At 44.5% G+C, this 14,354-nt stretch overlaps 1 protein-coding gene across 1 annotated transcript in view; it reads left to right on the top strand.

Annotated features, from left to right (window-relative positions):
• Nucleotides 1-14,354, top strand: part of FBXO9 (F-box protein 9) — a 55,544-nt gene that overhangs the window by 23,950 nt on the left and 17,240 nt on the right. The window contains exons 4-7 of the mRNA XM_088479683.1: nucleotides 1,102-1,201; nucleotides 2,381-2,511; nucleotides 2,931-3,045; nucleotides 12,742-12,860. Coding sequence (XP_088335809.1) covers nucleotides 1,102-1,201; nucleotides 2,381-2,511; nucleotides 2,931-3,045; nucleotides 12,742-12,860 — 465 coding nt within the window. The remainder of the gene's footprint in view (nucleotides 1-1,101; nucleotides 1,202-2,380; nucleotides 2,512-2,930; nucleotides 3,046-12,741; nucleotides 12,861-14,354) is intronic.

The raw sequence follows: 14,354 nt of genomic DNA, 5'->3' as shown, positions 1-14,354 counted from the left end.
CTCAACAACACCACTGACCCCACGGGACTGTGGGGCAGAACCACAACGCGGACCTCCGCATCACACCGACCTACAGAGCAGAACAGTGACTGGCGCCCGTGCACCAGACACCCTGCGGGCTCGCAGAGTTTTCACGAACCACCTGGCCCACAGCGGGGAGCAGAACCAACGCTGCACCAAACCAGCAACATCCCTCCACCTACCGGTAGGTTTAACTGTAACAATAGTGCGGGACGCCGCCTACTGCTACTGTACTGGACTTCCTTAAAAACGCATACATCCAGGTCCCAGTAAAACTGTAGACCAAAGGTCCAGCAAGGGGACGTGCAGGAGTAAGGACCGCACTGAAAGGAGCCCCCTAAAAGGGTCCACCCACTCCTTGACCTAGGATTGCACAGAGCCATTCACCCACCCTCAAACCCGTAACACGGATCAACCTAGGGAAGCATTGTGCCCCACACAATAAAACAGGTTGTAATCAACTTACATTGTTTGCCTCATCATTTACATACCTACACTACCCCATTAGACTATACACGCACACTTCCCCACGCCCCTCCCATTTTACCCCTAGGTGCGCTACCCTTTTCCTGATTTTGTTTAAGTAAATTTAATTTTTTGCTTTCCCAGATGTTGTATTTTTTTTTTTAATTATTATTATTATTATTCAACACTTTTTTTTTTTTTTTTTTTCATCTTTAACTGTAGTCTTACCTACTGGACAACACCCTATTGTAACATACCTTGATTTCTGTCAGCATTCTTGCAACTGCTTTTAACCATTTCACGAGCCACTATAAAATACTTTTGCAAAAAGAAAAGAGGAGGAGGCCTTCTGTCTTGCTAGCTGAGACTCGTGCATTGTGATAAACACCTACGGCCTAAGCCACGTGACTGTGAGGGAGCAGCTCATGCTGCTGTCATTTTATTAAGTGTGTATTAAGGTCAAAGTTCTATAGCCTCGCTTTTGTGTACACAAGTTTCTTGTTTCAGGAAACATTTCATGTTCAAAATGAATTCTGTAAACGGATAGGTAAGAGCTGTCACATTCTATGTATTCACTAAAATTTACTGTTTCTTTATTCTTTTGCATTTTTACAGCCATCAAGTTTTATCGTCGAGCCATGCAGCTTGTGCCCGACATAGAGTTTAAGATTAACTACAACTGGTCTCCGGATGGTGACGGAGTTGGCAAAAATTTGTATGTACCAAGATCCAACTGTGTGTAATATTTACAATTGTGATTTTAAAGCAGGGTTTTGCATTCCTTTTGCTGAAGCGATGCCCGCAATATAAAAGATGGCTGTGGCTTAACCCCTACACTGCAGAGTGTTTTCTCACCTCTGTACTGAGCCTGTCTTAGCATTTTTGCACTTGGCATATTCCCAACCAAAATCGGTAAAAACAATTCATGCAGTCGCCACAAAAATGATACCTTGTTTTTTTCAGAAGACTTAAAATGTTCAGAAAATGCCATTAGCCTTTTTGGTTCTTCTAACATGGTAAAACAAAAAAATCTACCCAAGATGGCCACAAAATGTGTGTTTTTATTTTTTTTATTGAAATTTCAGTGTGTGGTGTAATTGTCTGGTGATCACATGCAACTGATTAAGAGGTTTATTGTTTAAAAGAGGGGAATCTTCTCTTTCAAATGAGGGTGCCACCACGTGTGTTTGTACTAGTGTGGCGATCCACCACCCGATCCCTGGACATCTACCATTTCCTGCAGTGTAATGAGTTACACTGATCACAGACAATACCTTATATGGGGGAAACTAGTTTGTGAGAAGAGCATCCCCTCATTCAAACAAGTGTGCTCTTTGGGTACCAGGATTTTCCATGTCTTCCTACCATCATCTGCTTGGGAAGATGGTCATGTGTACCAGCATTTCTCCACAAAGATGATCAATGATCTGTATTTGAGAAACCTTGTATTTACATGTCGGGTAACAAAACAGAAGAGAGAGACTGGAATACTTAACCATGTGCACATTATCTAATATGTCCAAATAATATACATAGAAAGTTAAGATTTTTTTTAATTCTAAACTTATTTACTTTGATTGCTATTTGTAGTTTTATTTATTACCAGTTATTTATATAGCGCACACATGTTCCGCAGCGCTATATTCCCTTTCTTATTCAGGAAAGCAGCATGATAAAATATATATTTAACATGGCCCACATTTCTGAAAACTATTCTGTAACACTGAAGTATAGGTGGTGGTGCTCATGTCAGAACAGCATAGAAAATGAAAACGTAACACCACCTCTTTTACAGTTTTATGTATGGAACAGCTTATGCCTACTATTATGTTACTAGGGAAACATTGCGTTTTGCTTATAAACCCCATAATCTGTATTACATTTCTTCTTGTAGCATGGAGGATGCCAATGACGACAGCAAGATGGCTGATCTATTCTCATACTTCCAGCAACAGCTGACATTTCAAGAGTCTTCACTTAAATTGTGCCAGTCAGAGTATGATGTCAGCCAGACTCATATCTCTGGTGTGTTTTTGTTTTGCTCTCTTATATTTCTTGTTCAATGGCTTTCTTAAAATCTTAAATTACAGTATAGGGTGCTCCAACATGTTCTTCCCTTTCTCAGAATATAATGAAAATGTTTCTTGTGCTTGCTGAGTAGTAAGTGAGTGTGTAGTGTCATGCATTACATACACTATAAATCCGACCAGCAGCATTTTGTTTTATATACTGTATAACACAATGAGATCCCATTTGCACTTCCTATTAACCAGTGAAGGCTGCAATGCACTTTAATCTAGAACTGTTTATTAAGCTTCACTTCATCATCGTGTTCACCTATGGATAAAACAATGCTTTGCTGTAAACCTTTTATTGTCTACACCATTTGCAAATGAAATACTGCAGTATGACATGTTTTGTGTTTGTCTTCCTGTGTGCCTTAGTGCTCCCTATGGAGGTGCTGATGTATATTTTCCGCTGGGTGGTTTCCAGTGAGCTTGATCTTCGATCATTAGAGCAACTGTCGTTGGTCTGCAAGGGCTTTTATATTTGTGCCAGGTACTCCACACAAGAATAATAGTATTGTGTCCTTTGTGGGCGTACATGTGTATGAAAATATATTCCTTTAAAGAGCATATAAAGTGACTGTTACATTAATATAAGTAAAGGCTTTATATTAGAGAGCTGAAAAATATAGATGACATAAAAACTTGAAATTAATGGGGCCGATTCATAGTTGTACTTTCATTGCATGCACAGAGCTAAACACGTATAGTCACATGTAGCGTTCTCGCTAGACTGCGGGTAGGACGCAGAAGGTGGCGGCACGAAGCCTCTGCGTGAGAGTTCCCAGAAAGGTGGCGTGGTCGGTCGGGGAGGGGATGTGTTCTTGTCACATCTCCAATTTGTCATGCTTGGGGGAGTGCCTAGCACTTACAGAGGTACTGGGCTTCCCCCAAGCTCTCCCCTTACGTTGAATAGATGCCATGCGCATGTGCACGCCATCTATTCACCTGGCAGTGATCGTTCACCGCAACTTTTCCCACCTGCGGGGGAAGCCTCAGGGCAGGTTTTTTTAGCGGGGTGCTGCTAAAAAAGCAAGGTCCATTTTGCCCTTTTAAAATCTGGAAGGGCGCTGCACCCCGCTAAAACAGCCTAGCGGGAACATGACACACATGCGGAGTTGTTTCATCTATGCGACCACACCACCCTATCCTAGATTCCATAGCCTTCCATCACTTGCACAGCCTTATTCTTGGTACAAGAAGTCCATTCTGAACTCAGACGGAGCTTGTGAGTAGCCTGCAGTTCAATCTACATAACAAAGCACGGCCTCACTAGACATCACCCATTTAGCCGCAAGTGTAAATGCGACTGAGATGTCCAACCCTGTATCGCTTGTAGATGTGCACTCTGAGCTACGGAGCATGCGCAGTGCAAAATATAGAAAAATCTCTGTAAAAACGTAGTTGCTCGCAACTCTGCATCAACCCCATTATATTTAACTATGTGTCCACAGTGCTGTGTGTAGCAGGTTGCTATATTAGGAAGGAGGAGCCTTTAAAAGGGCAAACAGAAAGTGAGTGACAGGCGTGCAGAAGGGCATGAATAACACATTTGCTGGCCTCCATGGTGAGGAAGAGTCTGATCCTGAAGATGTTGCAGATGTCAAAGCATCAGGAATTTGAGATGGCATGAGTGCTTGTTTGATGGGATTACTCCCAGGCAGTGGACTTGATCAAAGAAAATGTTGTTTTAAGAAAATGTTCGGAGTCCAGGAAGTGAGAGGCGTGAGGGTGGATAGGAAAAGGTCAGGAGGGGTGGCATTGTATACCGAAGATGCTGATGAGATCTCTAAGGGAGGAGGTGAACAGAAGGACCAATACAAGAGTCTTGAAGAACATAAACAGAAGGAGAAAGTGATTGGGGAGGGGGTAGAGTTTGAGACAGAGACAGGGAAGGAACGAATAGAATTTGTAGGACGACAGCCATGAGAGGGCAGTGTCAGCAAGCCCAAGAAAGTGGGAGGCTGAAAGGAGAGTGTTGTCAAGTGTCAAAGGCAGCTGACAAGTTAAGGATGAGAATGAAAACCGTTAGCTTTCTCAATTAAGAGGCCATTTTTCATGGCTGAGGGGTTGAGCTCTCTTAAGGATCACCTAAAATAGGTTTTGCATAGTCAGATTAATAGTTTGTGCATTCCTTCTTGTAATGATTACTTTATATTTGACCAGGATTTCAATGTTCATCCCATTCAATTAGTTTCACCCTACTTCAGCTCTACCTCCTGTGCTCCAGTATTATAGATTACGTGCAAAGAAACAAGAAGCCGCAATTCTGCAAGATAAATAAAAACACCTTTTATTGGAGTAGTTTGACTCCAGAAATATTTCACACTTTGGAATAAAAGTAATCCAATATTTCTTCTTCCTCCACTAGGGGGCAAAGGGATGACACTGGGGTATAGCCTGCAGAGGAGAGTCTGGGCACCAAATAGTTAATTAAAATTACCCACAAGCCTAGGCTCCTCTCCTCTGTACCTCAGTATAAGTTTGGTGCCGGTAGGAGCTGGGCCCCAGTTTATAGAGGGGCTGCTTTAGGTGGTCTCCCGCAATTAATGTATTCATTTTACTTCGTTTTTACTTGAGTGGACAGTGTAAGGCGACCTATAGGACGCCCCCACTGCCGCCACAGCACTGGCAACTGGGTCAGTAACTTTGGCCGCGGACTCCAAAACCTCCTAAAGCCGCAGCCGGCGCTCAGCGGGGAACAGGTAAGGTGGCTCCCTGGGAACCGCGTGTTTGCAGCTTCTACCGCCAGAGTAGGAGACTTCTGGCGGTGCTGGTAGTGGGGGCTCCTGGTCTCCTGCGCTTCCCACTTGACTACCAGGGATGTTATATGGAGCAGGGTGCTGCTTGTTAGTGGTTGCCATGTTCCCTGGGGTTCAGCCAGACAGGGGAGGTGGGGTGCTCTATTAGCCCCTCCCCCATCCCTGGTACGCGCTCTGTCTCCGCGGCCAGCAAGCCCAGGCTAGATCCTCCCCTCTCTTCTCCTGAACGCTGAGGGCCATTTTACCTCATATCCAGTCTGTGTTGGAGAGACAAGCTGGGCTCCGGTCTCCTGTCATGGCCTGCTCCCAGCAGCTGTGCTATACTTATTGCTCCTTCCTGCTATTTTGGGCTGGTTTGTTTTGCATCCTTAGCCCACATATCTTCATTGAGTGGTCTGTGTATATGTACAGTAAGTAGTTGTACTTATATCTCTGTATCTGCTGTGGTTACTGGTCACCTGGGAACATCCCTTGCATGTGTGAGTACAACTCCCAGTATATTTACTCTATATACTGTATAAAAGACCCTTTTTGCTTAACACATATACTTACTTATTTATTTTGGTGTGTGGAAATTTCTGAGAGACTCAGGATATCCAGAAATAAAACTACCAAGGAGATAGGCGCTACAGTATTTCGCACATGTAAGAAGTGTGTTACTGTAATTTTTTCTCAGGATCCGGAGCACAATGGCCTTTGTGTCAGTTGCTTTGCGGCTCTATAACAGACGACTGCGCCCATTGAATTCAGCCCAGCACAGGTTTGGGCGTCCAGGTTAACACAGCTAATGTTCCAGTACCCCCTGTTGCTGTGCCGCAGCTTCCCATTGTGGAGCCACCCTGGATGCAGACTTTTGCACAATCGGTCCAGGGGTTAGCTCAGGTGTCCATGTCCTTTCAGCAGATGCAAGATAAAAATAGTACTCCCAGACTCAGGGCTAATGCACGCAAGAGCGCTACTTCTTTATCTCGGGGAGGTTCAGACTTCGAAGTGTCTTCTGATAGCAAGGCCATTGCTTCCGTTACTTCTGGCGTTAAAATGTCTTCCATACCAGAGGACGCTATGTCTCCAGTAGACGTAGATGTTCTAATCAGAGCAGTAAAGTCCATTCTCCTAGTGGAGTACTCTGAGCCACCTCCCAGATCCAAGGCACTTGTATCTAAGAGGCAGAGAAAACCGTTCTTCAGCGCAGCTAGAAGACCTCCTAGCGTAGACATGGACTCACCCTAGTATGTGTTTTCGAGTTTCCAAGCGCTTTGCTACCTTTCGCGCTTTCCCAGGAGTGGATGGGGCAAGGTGGGAATCTCCTCCCTGTGTAGATGCCCATATTACTCGTCTAATTAGGTCATCCCTCTTTCTTATTCCTAATACTGCATCTCTTAAAGCCTTTGCATCAACTTGAGTGTCTAAAGCTGTCGGCCACTGGGCAGACGCTTTCGAGGATGGGCTCCCCTCAGACACGCACAGTGGGGACCTGGTGTCCTTGGTTTGCGCATGCTAAAGAGGCAGCTTCTTATCTTTCTGAGTGGCCATAGATTCAGATATTTTGACTAAGGTTTCAGCTTCTGCAGTGACAGCCAGAAGAGCGCTCTGGTTGCGCACCTGGAAGTCCGACACGGAACCAAGTAGGCCATGGAAGCCCTTCCCTCTTCAGGAGACTTTTTGTTTGGTCCAAAATTGGACAAGATAGTGACCCTTTGTTAGCAGTCTAAGGGCCTGATTCAGCAAGGAACGCAGATGCTAATACGCACGCAATCGGTCGATGTTTGTGCTCTGCGTATGCATCGCAGGGCGCGAATTAGCAATTGTGCTGGGAACTGTGATTGCTGAGGCCACGCATACCCAGAGTAGAGTGATTGACAGGAAGTGCCATTTGTGGGTGGTGACGGAGTAGGGGGTGGGTCGGTCGAACGCAGGCATGCCAGTGTGTTGCAACACTGTTGCAGGGGCGTGCATAAATTAGCCACCGTGTGGCCATAAGCAGCCAAAGCACTGATGGCGTGCGTGGCTGGTAGCAATTTCTGAGTAAGGTCAGGGCTTGTGCCAGTGTGCATATGGGTCCGATGTTACAGATTTGGTTTTACTATGTTCCCCTTTGTATACGGATGTGAATTAGGGGAAGTGGGCATCCTTATGTCGGGATGCGATCGCAATGTGAATGCAAACATTTAAATAGCACCGCTGATATTGGCAACTGCGGTGCGTGCGTATAAGTAGAATAGCGATCCATAGTGAATCATGTCCCAAGTCCGCTTTCTTACCGTCATTTGCCACTCTCAGACCTAGGGCTTCGGCCTCAAGTTCCTTGCGTCCGCAAGGCAAAGCCAGAGGTTAGCCATTTCCTAGAAGCCAGGGTTCGGTCCCGAAAAGCTCCAAACCCAGAGGCAAGCAACACTGGTCCACTAGACGTCCGGCTGACAAGCCTGCCACATGATAGGATGGGCCTCTTCCCGGGGGACGAGTCGGAGGCTGGCTTCTTCGCTTTTCGTTAGTATGTATGCAGACCACGACAGACGCTTGGGTCCGAGACATTGTGTCTCAGGGCTACGCTCTCACATTTCGACAGCGTCTGCCTTCCCGGTTCTTTTCCACCAGCCTTCCTACACAGCCAGAAAATGCAGAAGCTCTCGAGTAAGTCTATTCACTCTCTCATGGCCTCTGGCGTTGATATTCCTGTCCGTCCGAGAGAGGGTTAGGCTTTTACGCCAATATGTTTCTAGTACAGAAGCTGGGTGGCTCTTTTCGACCCATCCTAGTTTTAAAATGCCTGAACAAATTCCTACGGATTTCCAAATTCTGCATGGTCCCTACGGTCCATCATTATAGCCTTGGAACCGGGGAACTTTATGGCATCGTTGGCTATCCAGGATGCCTATTTGCATATCCCTATACGAGCCAAATTATCAACACTTCCTCAGGTTTGCAGTACAAACCAACCATTATCAGTTTGTCGTTAACCTTTGGTCTGTCCACAGCCCCTCGTGTGTTCACAAAGGTCATGGCGGTAATGGCAGCACATCTTCGCCGCAAGGGCATCTGAATCTTGCCTTACCTGGACGACTTGCTTCTTCTGGCCCAGTCTCAGTCAGTTTTCAGGGATCACATCTGACTGACAGTGGAGCTTCTACAGTCACATGAATGGATAATAAAGTGACGGAAATCCACGCTAACTCCGTCCCAGGTGATGCTACACCTTGGGAGCCTTTTTGGAATTCAGAGCTCAGAGAGTCTTCTTCCCTCTGGACAAGATCTTGACCTTGCATACCCGAATACGCTCCTTTCTCAGCCAGCGTTGGTTGTCTATACACTCGTGCATGCAGATTATGGGGTCATTGGTCTCAACGTTCGACATAGTGGAGTACGGTTAGTTCCACTCCTGGCCTCTTCAAACCGTCATTCTAAAACGATGGATCAAGTTTCGCCCGAACATCAAGGCACAGACTCCTATTCTTCCCCAGGAGGTATGTTTCTCCCTACTGTGGTGGCTCCAGTGCTCACATCTGTACAAAGGCCATCCCTTTTGGATCCAGGACTGGGTCCTACTTACCACCGATGCAAGCCTTCGGGGGTTTGGGCAGTAACATGTTAGCTAACCTTTCAGGGTCATTGTACTCATCAGGAGATCCAGCTTTTCATCAACATCCTGGAACTTTGTGCCGTGTACAGGGCTCTGTGTCAGGCACAGCACCTCCTTCACGGATGTCCGGTATAGGTACATATTATTCATTCTAGCACCCTGTACCTGTTGAAACCTGTGCAGTTCCTCTTTCCTGCTTGGGGTGTCTCTCTCTGCTCTTGTGCTTATAGCACACAAACTGTTTAATCTCAGCAGTTTGTTGCATCAGCTGAGTGTACTAGCAGCAGCAGTGCAGAGAGTGACACCCCAGAAGGGAAAGAGGAACTGCACAGGTTGTGACAAGAACAGGGTGCTAGAAGGAAGACTAGGTACAGTGAGACAATGCAACCGCAGTGGCTTACATAAACCACCAGGGCGGCACTCGCAGTCAAGGAGCCATGCATGAAGTCAGTCTATTTCTCCTTTGGGCGGAGCATCATTTTCAAGCACTGTCCACAGTCTTCATCTCGGGAGTTCAGAATTGGGAAGCGGACTTCCTAAGCCGTCAGGACGTTCATGCAGGCGAGTGGGCGCTGCATCCAGATGTATTCCAACTACTAGTTCGCCATTGGGGCCTGCTCGACATAGACATGATGGTGTCTTGTCACAATCAGCTGCCGAGATACTGCTCCTGCACCAGGGATCCAGAAGTTCTCCTGGTAGTTGCCCTGGCGGGTCCTTGGAACTTCCCTCTGATATACAGTTTCCCTCGGATCTCAATGATTCCTCGGGTTCTCCACAAGTTCAAGCTAGAGGGTGGCAAGTTGATCCTGGTGGCACTGGATTGGCCTTGACACGCGTGGTATCCAGATTTGTTGGGCCTTTCCGTAGACGCACCTCCTGCGTCTACCTTTTGTGGCCTGATCTTCTGTTTCAAGGTCCGTGTTTCCATCTAGATTTGACCCGTCTTGCTCTGACGGGGTGGCTCTTGAGACATCCATCCTAAGGGTGAAAGGTTTTTCCAGGAGGGTCATTCGGACCATGCTGCAGGCTAGGAACCCCACAGGGTTTGGCGTACCTACTTTTCTTGGTGTACAACTAGGGATTTTAACCACAGGTCTTTCCACCTATCCCGTATCTTTTCCAGGTCCAGGTTTCGCCCTTATTCGTTCTCTTCCGGAGGCAGATAGCGCTGCTCCCAGACGTGCAAACCTTTTTCCAGGGGTTCTCCACGTTCAGTCACTGTTCGTGTCTCCTGTGGCTGCCTAGGACCTGTCTCTGGTTCTCCGAGCTTTCCAAAAAGAAAGATCCTCTGGCGCCTCCTATAGGTTCCGTATATGGCAAATGAATTAGTAATCACAAATTAGTATTAAAACAAATGGTTTATTTTAAGACACCATAAGCATGCTTATGTATGGTGATATAGAGCAATGTAAGATAGGCTTTAGCCAATAAAAAATTATACAAACTCACTAACAACATAAAACATAAAACAGATACAGTGATAGATAGGTGAACAGACACGCTAAATATGCGTTTTACTCTGTTACTAGAATCCTTTTAAAGATAGTCCAAATATGAGGAGGTAAGATATATGCAGATATCCTCCTAAGTGATATAAGTCTCAAGTGGTAGTTCCAAAATGCATATGCACATGTGCTTACCGCACTGCATGATGTTCCTCCAAATAGTGGCTTTTTCGGGAGGTAAGTCAGTTTGAAGTAGTTTGCCGGCAAACTTGGGGTGCTCTACGTATATGGACGTGAACCAGGTCCCCCTCCACTGTCATCAACGCGTTTCGCCTAAGCTTTGGGATGTCCCAGTGTCATCCCTGTGCCCCTTAGTGGAGGAAGAAGAAAAAATGACTTATGTTCTTACCTGTTAAGTCTTTTTCTTCGACTCCATAGGGGGAACAGGGCAGCCACCCCAACGCACCTGTCTGCAGGGGGTGTTTCCTTGGTGACCGGTCTGGCTGTACTTTCCATGGTGTGTATGGTTCTGTATGTTTGCCGATCTTCCTTTTCCTTCTCTTCTGCCTTGCTCCTGCCGTGGGCTTGCAAACTAAACTGAGGTCCAGTGGCTGGGGGTGGGGTATAGAGGAGAGGAGCCTGGGCTTGTAGGTAATTTTAATTAACTATTTGGTGCCCAGACTCTCTACTCCAGGCTATACCCCAGTGTCATCCCTGTTATCCCTTTGGAGTCAAAGAAAGAGACTTAACAGGTAAGCAACATAAGTCTCCTTGTTGCTTGAGTTGTGGCTTCCAGTTTCTTTTTTGGATGTGGTTTAATTTTTCTATCCATAAAGTTCAACAGCGAGTGGGGGTGGAGTGTCACAGGTGAGATTAGTACAACACGATGGTGGAAATCTAGACGTAACCTGTTTTCATAAACCTAACCGGGTAGATGCTATGGCCTGGGAGAATTCTTGAATTGTCCAGAGATTGGCCTCAAGTTTCATGCAGCCATCAGAAGATTCTCATTAAGGCAAGCATTGGGGAGATGTGCATACCAAGAGCTTCTGAGAACCTTCTACTCTCATCCTTTTTTTTAATACCAAAAATATAGAACAATCAAAATTATATTTATTACGTACAGCGGTGCAGGATCTGTTTCACTTTACATGCTCAAATCATGTGGAGACTGAGTGATTGAGGAGAAAGGAGAACTGATCACAGGACTTGAGATGCAGTAAACCCAAGTGGGGTTCTAGTCAGTAGAATATCCACACTTTGCTATTTTTCATGTCTCATGTCTTCGTACAGAACTCCCACCAGCTGCAGCGATAATCCGACACTTTACGCATTAAGACGCACCCTTGGTCGCACCATCAAAAGTTGTGCCAGCACTATGGAGGCGAATATAATCTGTCTGAACATGGCTGCCGCTGTCAATGCAACTGCGGCAAAAAACCCACGTCTGGCTAGTCATCCCCCTCTTACCACCCTAAAATGCTCACTGAAACTGCTTCTCTGCATCCAAATTCGTTCTATGGCTCCCAACGGTAACCATCAGGGACGCATGCGTAGAGCGGCTCGGACACATGCAGACTGAAAACTTTGACGATTTGCGTGTGGCATCAACACTGTTTCCACCTCTGAATCAGACCCTATGTATTGTATTTTTCTTTTACATAAATCCACTGAATGGTGTTCACGAGTGCTGGATGGAATATATTTATATTGGATGTCCTGGCACAATAGGCTAAGCAGACAGATTCCTGGGTGGATCTATCTGAAAGTAGCTTTTGCTAACTAAAGAATCCAAGCAACTTCTGTGCCCTTGCTTAAATGATGATGCTGTATTGACTCAAATAGGATTCACCCATTAGGAGTTGTCTTACAACATAATGGACAACTATGTAAATAAAAATAAGTTCTAAAACATCCAGCGCAACAAACTAAATTAAGTTCTTTATTCATGGCACTCCAGTCATGCATTTCCATTTCACCTTGAGCAATTGTTTCTTATGTGGTTATGTCACTGGGCCCTTTTTGTAGCAGAGTCTCATTTATTGTTTTCACTATATTTTATTAACTCTTAATTAAACCATGAGATTTTAAACCACCTTTGCATATCGCTTATCATATTACTCTAGTTGAAGTCAGTTAGCTCACTTGGCTAGCCATAGTGTATTTATTGCTCTATATGTCTCTCAGTAAGTGCAATGAGCTTTGATGTTTAAAACCCCAAATTTTCTCAAAAACGCATAACATGGCTTCTAAATTCTTAAATATTATAATATGACTGTGGATTTGCTCAAAGGCTATTAATATTGTTTAATTATATAACAATATCCTGACTTGTACAGTAGCCTCCATTATTTATACAGTAAATCAGTCTTATCCTTTTTTTTTTCCCCTTAATGTTTCAGGGATCCTGAGATTTGGCGCTTGGCATGCTTGAAAGTGTGGGGCAGAAACTGTGTGAAACCCGTACCTTACACCACATGGAGGCAGATGTTTCTAGAGAGGCCACGTGTCCGATTTGATGGTATATCTTGTTTTATGATTAGGCTTGGTAATGCCAGTATCATCCACGACTCGCAGATCTTAGGGGCATATGTATTATTTTTTACAGTATGTCCCCGGTATTAAAGATTCCTTATCTCTGCAATTTGCAGCAACAATGAATCTTTGATAGCCGGCCATCAATCATTACTGAGCCACTGAGAGTCTATCCTGGTGAAAGGAGCCTGTCCTGGCGATCAGTAAAGGTGCGTATCCACTAGATGATTTAAATGAGCAATTGAACGATAATGACATTGTTATTGTTCAATCGCTCATTAATCGTTCATAAATTGTGCGCTAAAATGTCGCAAATGAACAGCGATGTGCGCTCCTGTTGGTCGTTTTCGACATCTTATCGTCTGAACATGCAGGCCTACCAGCCGATATCGCCAGGTTGTGCATGTTCGGGATGAGGGAGGGTGTCTGTACTAAACGACATATCGTACAGTGTGGGCACTGCACATTATAATGAACGACTGAACGATAAATATATTGTTATAGTTCAGTCCTTCATTGATTGCAATTGGATACGCGACATAAGAAGTAAAGTGATTTGCAAATTACTTCGGGAGAGGGGTTCGAAAGAGTAAATAAAGTGATTGAGTGCATATGCAGTCAATAGCCCATAGGCATTCCGGAGTTTGGTAAATGCAGCATTGAAGCAGCCCCCATAGAAACCTATGGATGCTGCTTTTACTAACGTAAACAGTGGACTGCAAAAGATAACTCCGTTATATGCTGCACCTTCTACCCCTCCCCCCTCCCCCTGTAAATACATTCAGGGTGTTTTTGGGGGTTATCCCACAAATATATGATATGATAAATAGGCCCCTTAAAGACATGGCATTAAACCTTTTGTTCATTTTGCTTCTGTGATAATAGTCTGAACTGTTAAAGTTTAATTGCATAGTGTTCCTTAATAATCATTTATTTTCCTGTTACAAGATTATTGCCATTTTAGTTCTTTAGTGTGTACTTTTGTTGGCAGTACAGTTGGAATATACAGCAGGAAGTATTTTTCGCATTTAATGTTGCAACTCAAACAATTGTGGTGCAGTACTCGGCTAACACAATCCACCCACCTTCCTGTTATCTCCATTTCAACAGACAAGCTTAGCAGTCGTTCAGTAGCCTCTATAGATGCAAATAGAATTATTTTTTAACTCAATCAAATTTTCTTGAAAAAAAAAAAAAAAGAAATACATAAAATACAGTACAAATCATGCAAAATATTTTAAATATACATTTTTAAAACAGTTGGTATATTGTGCAACACAAATATTGGTGGATTTGTTTTCTGTAGTTTTATTGTAAAAGCCAACACTGTAAAAATGCATTATGTTGGATAAAAGACCCAAAGAGAGATAAGAAATTGTGTTTTTTGAGAAGTTTTTTTCTCCAAAATTCACTGCAAGGGGGAGATTCAATTCAGCCATAATGTGTGATATGCTTGTTTTGCGCTCTCACCATAGAAGTG

Source organism: Taudactylus pleione, unplaced genomic scaffold (genome assembly GCF_031769625.1).
Source record: "Taudactylus pleione unplaced genomic scaffold, aTauple2 ptg000244l, whole genome shotgun sequence".
In the NCBI taxonomy this organism is placed as follows: domain Eukaryota; kingdom Metazoa; phylum Chordata; class Amphibia; order Anura; family Myobatrachidae; genus Taudactylus; species Taudactylus pleione.
Note: the sequence above shows the minus strand (reverse complement) of the source record. Positions and strands in the feature narration are given on the sequence as shown.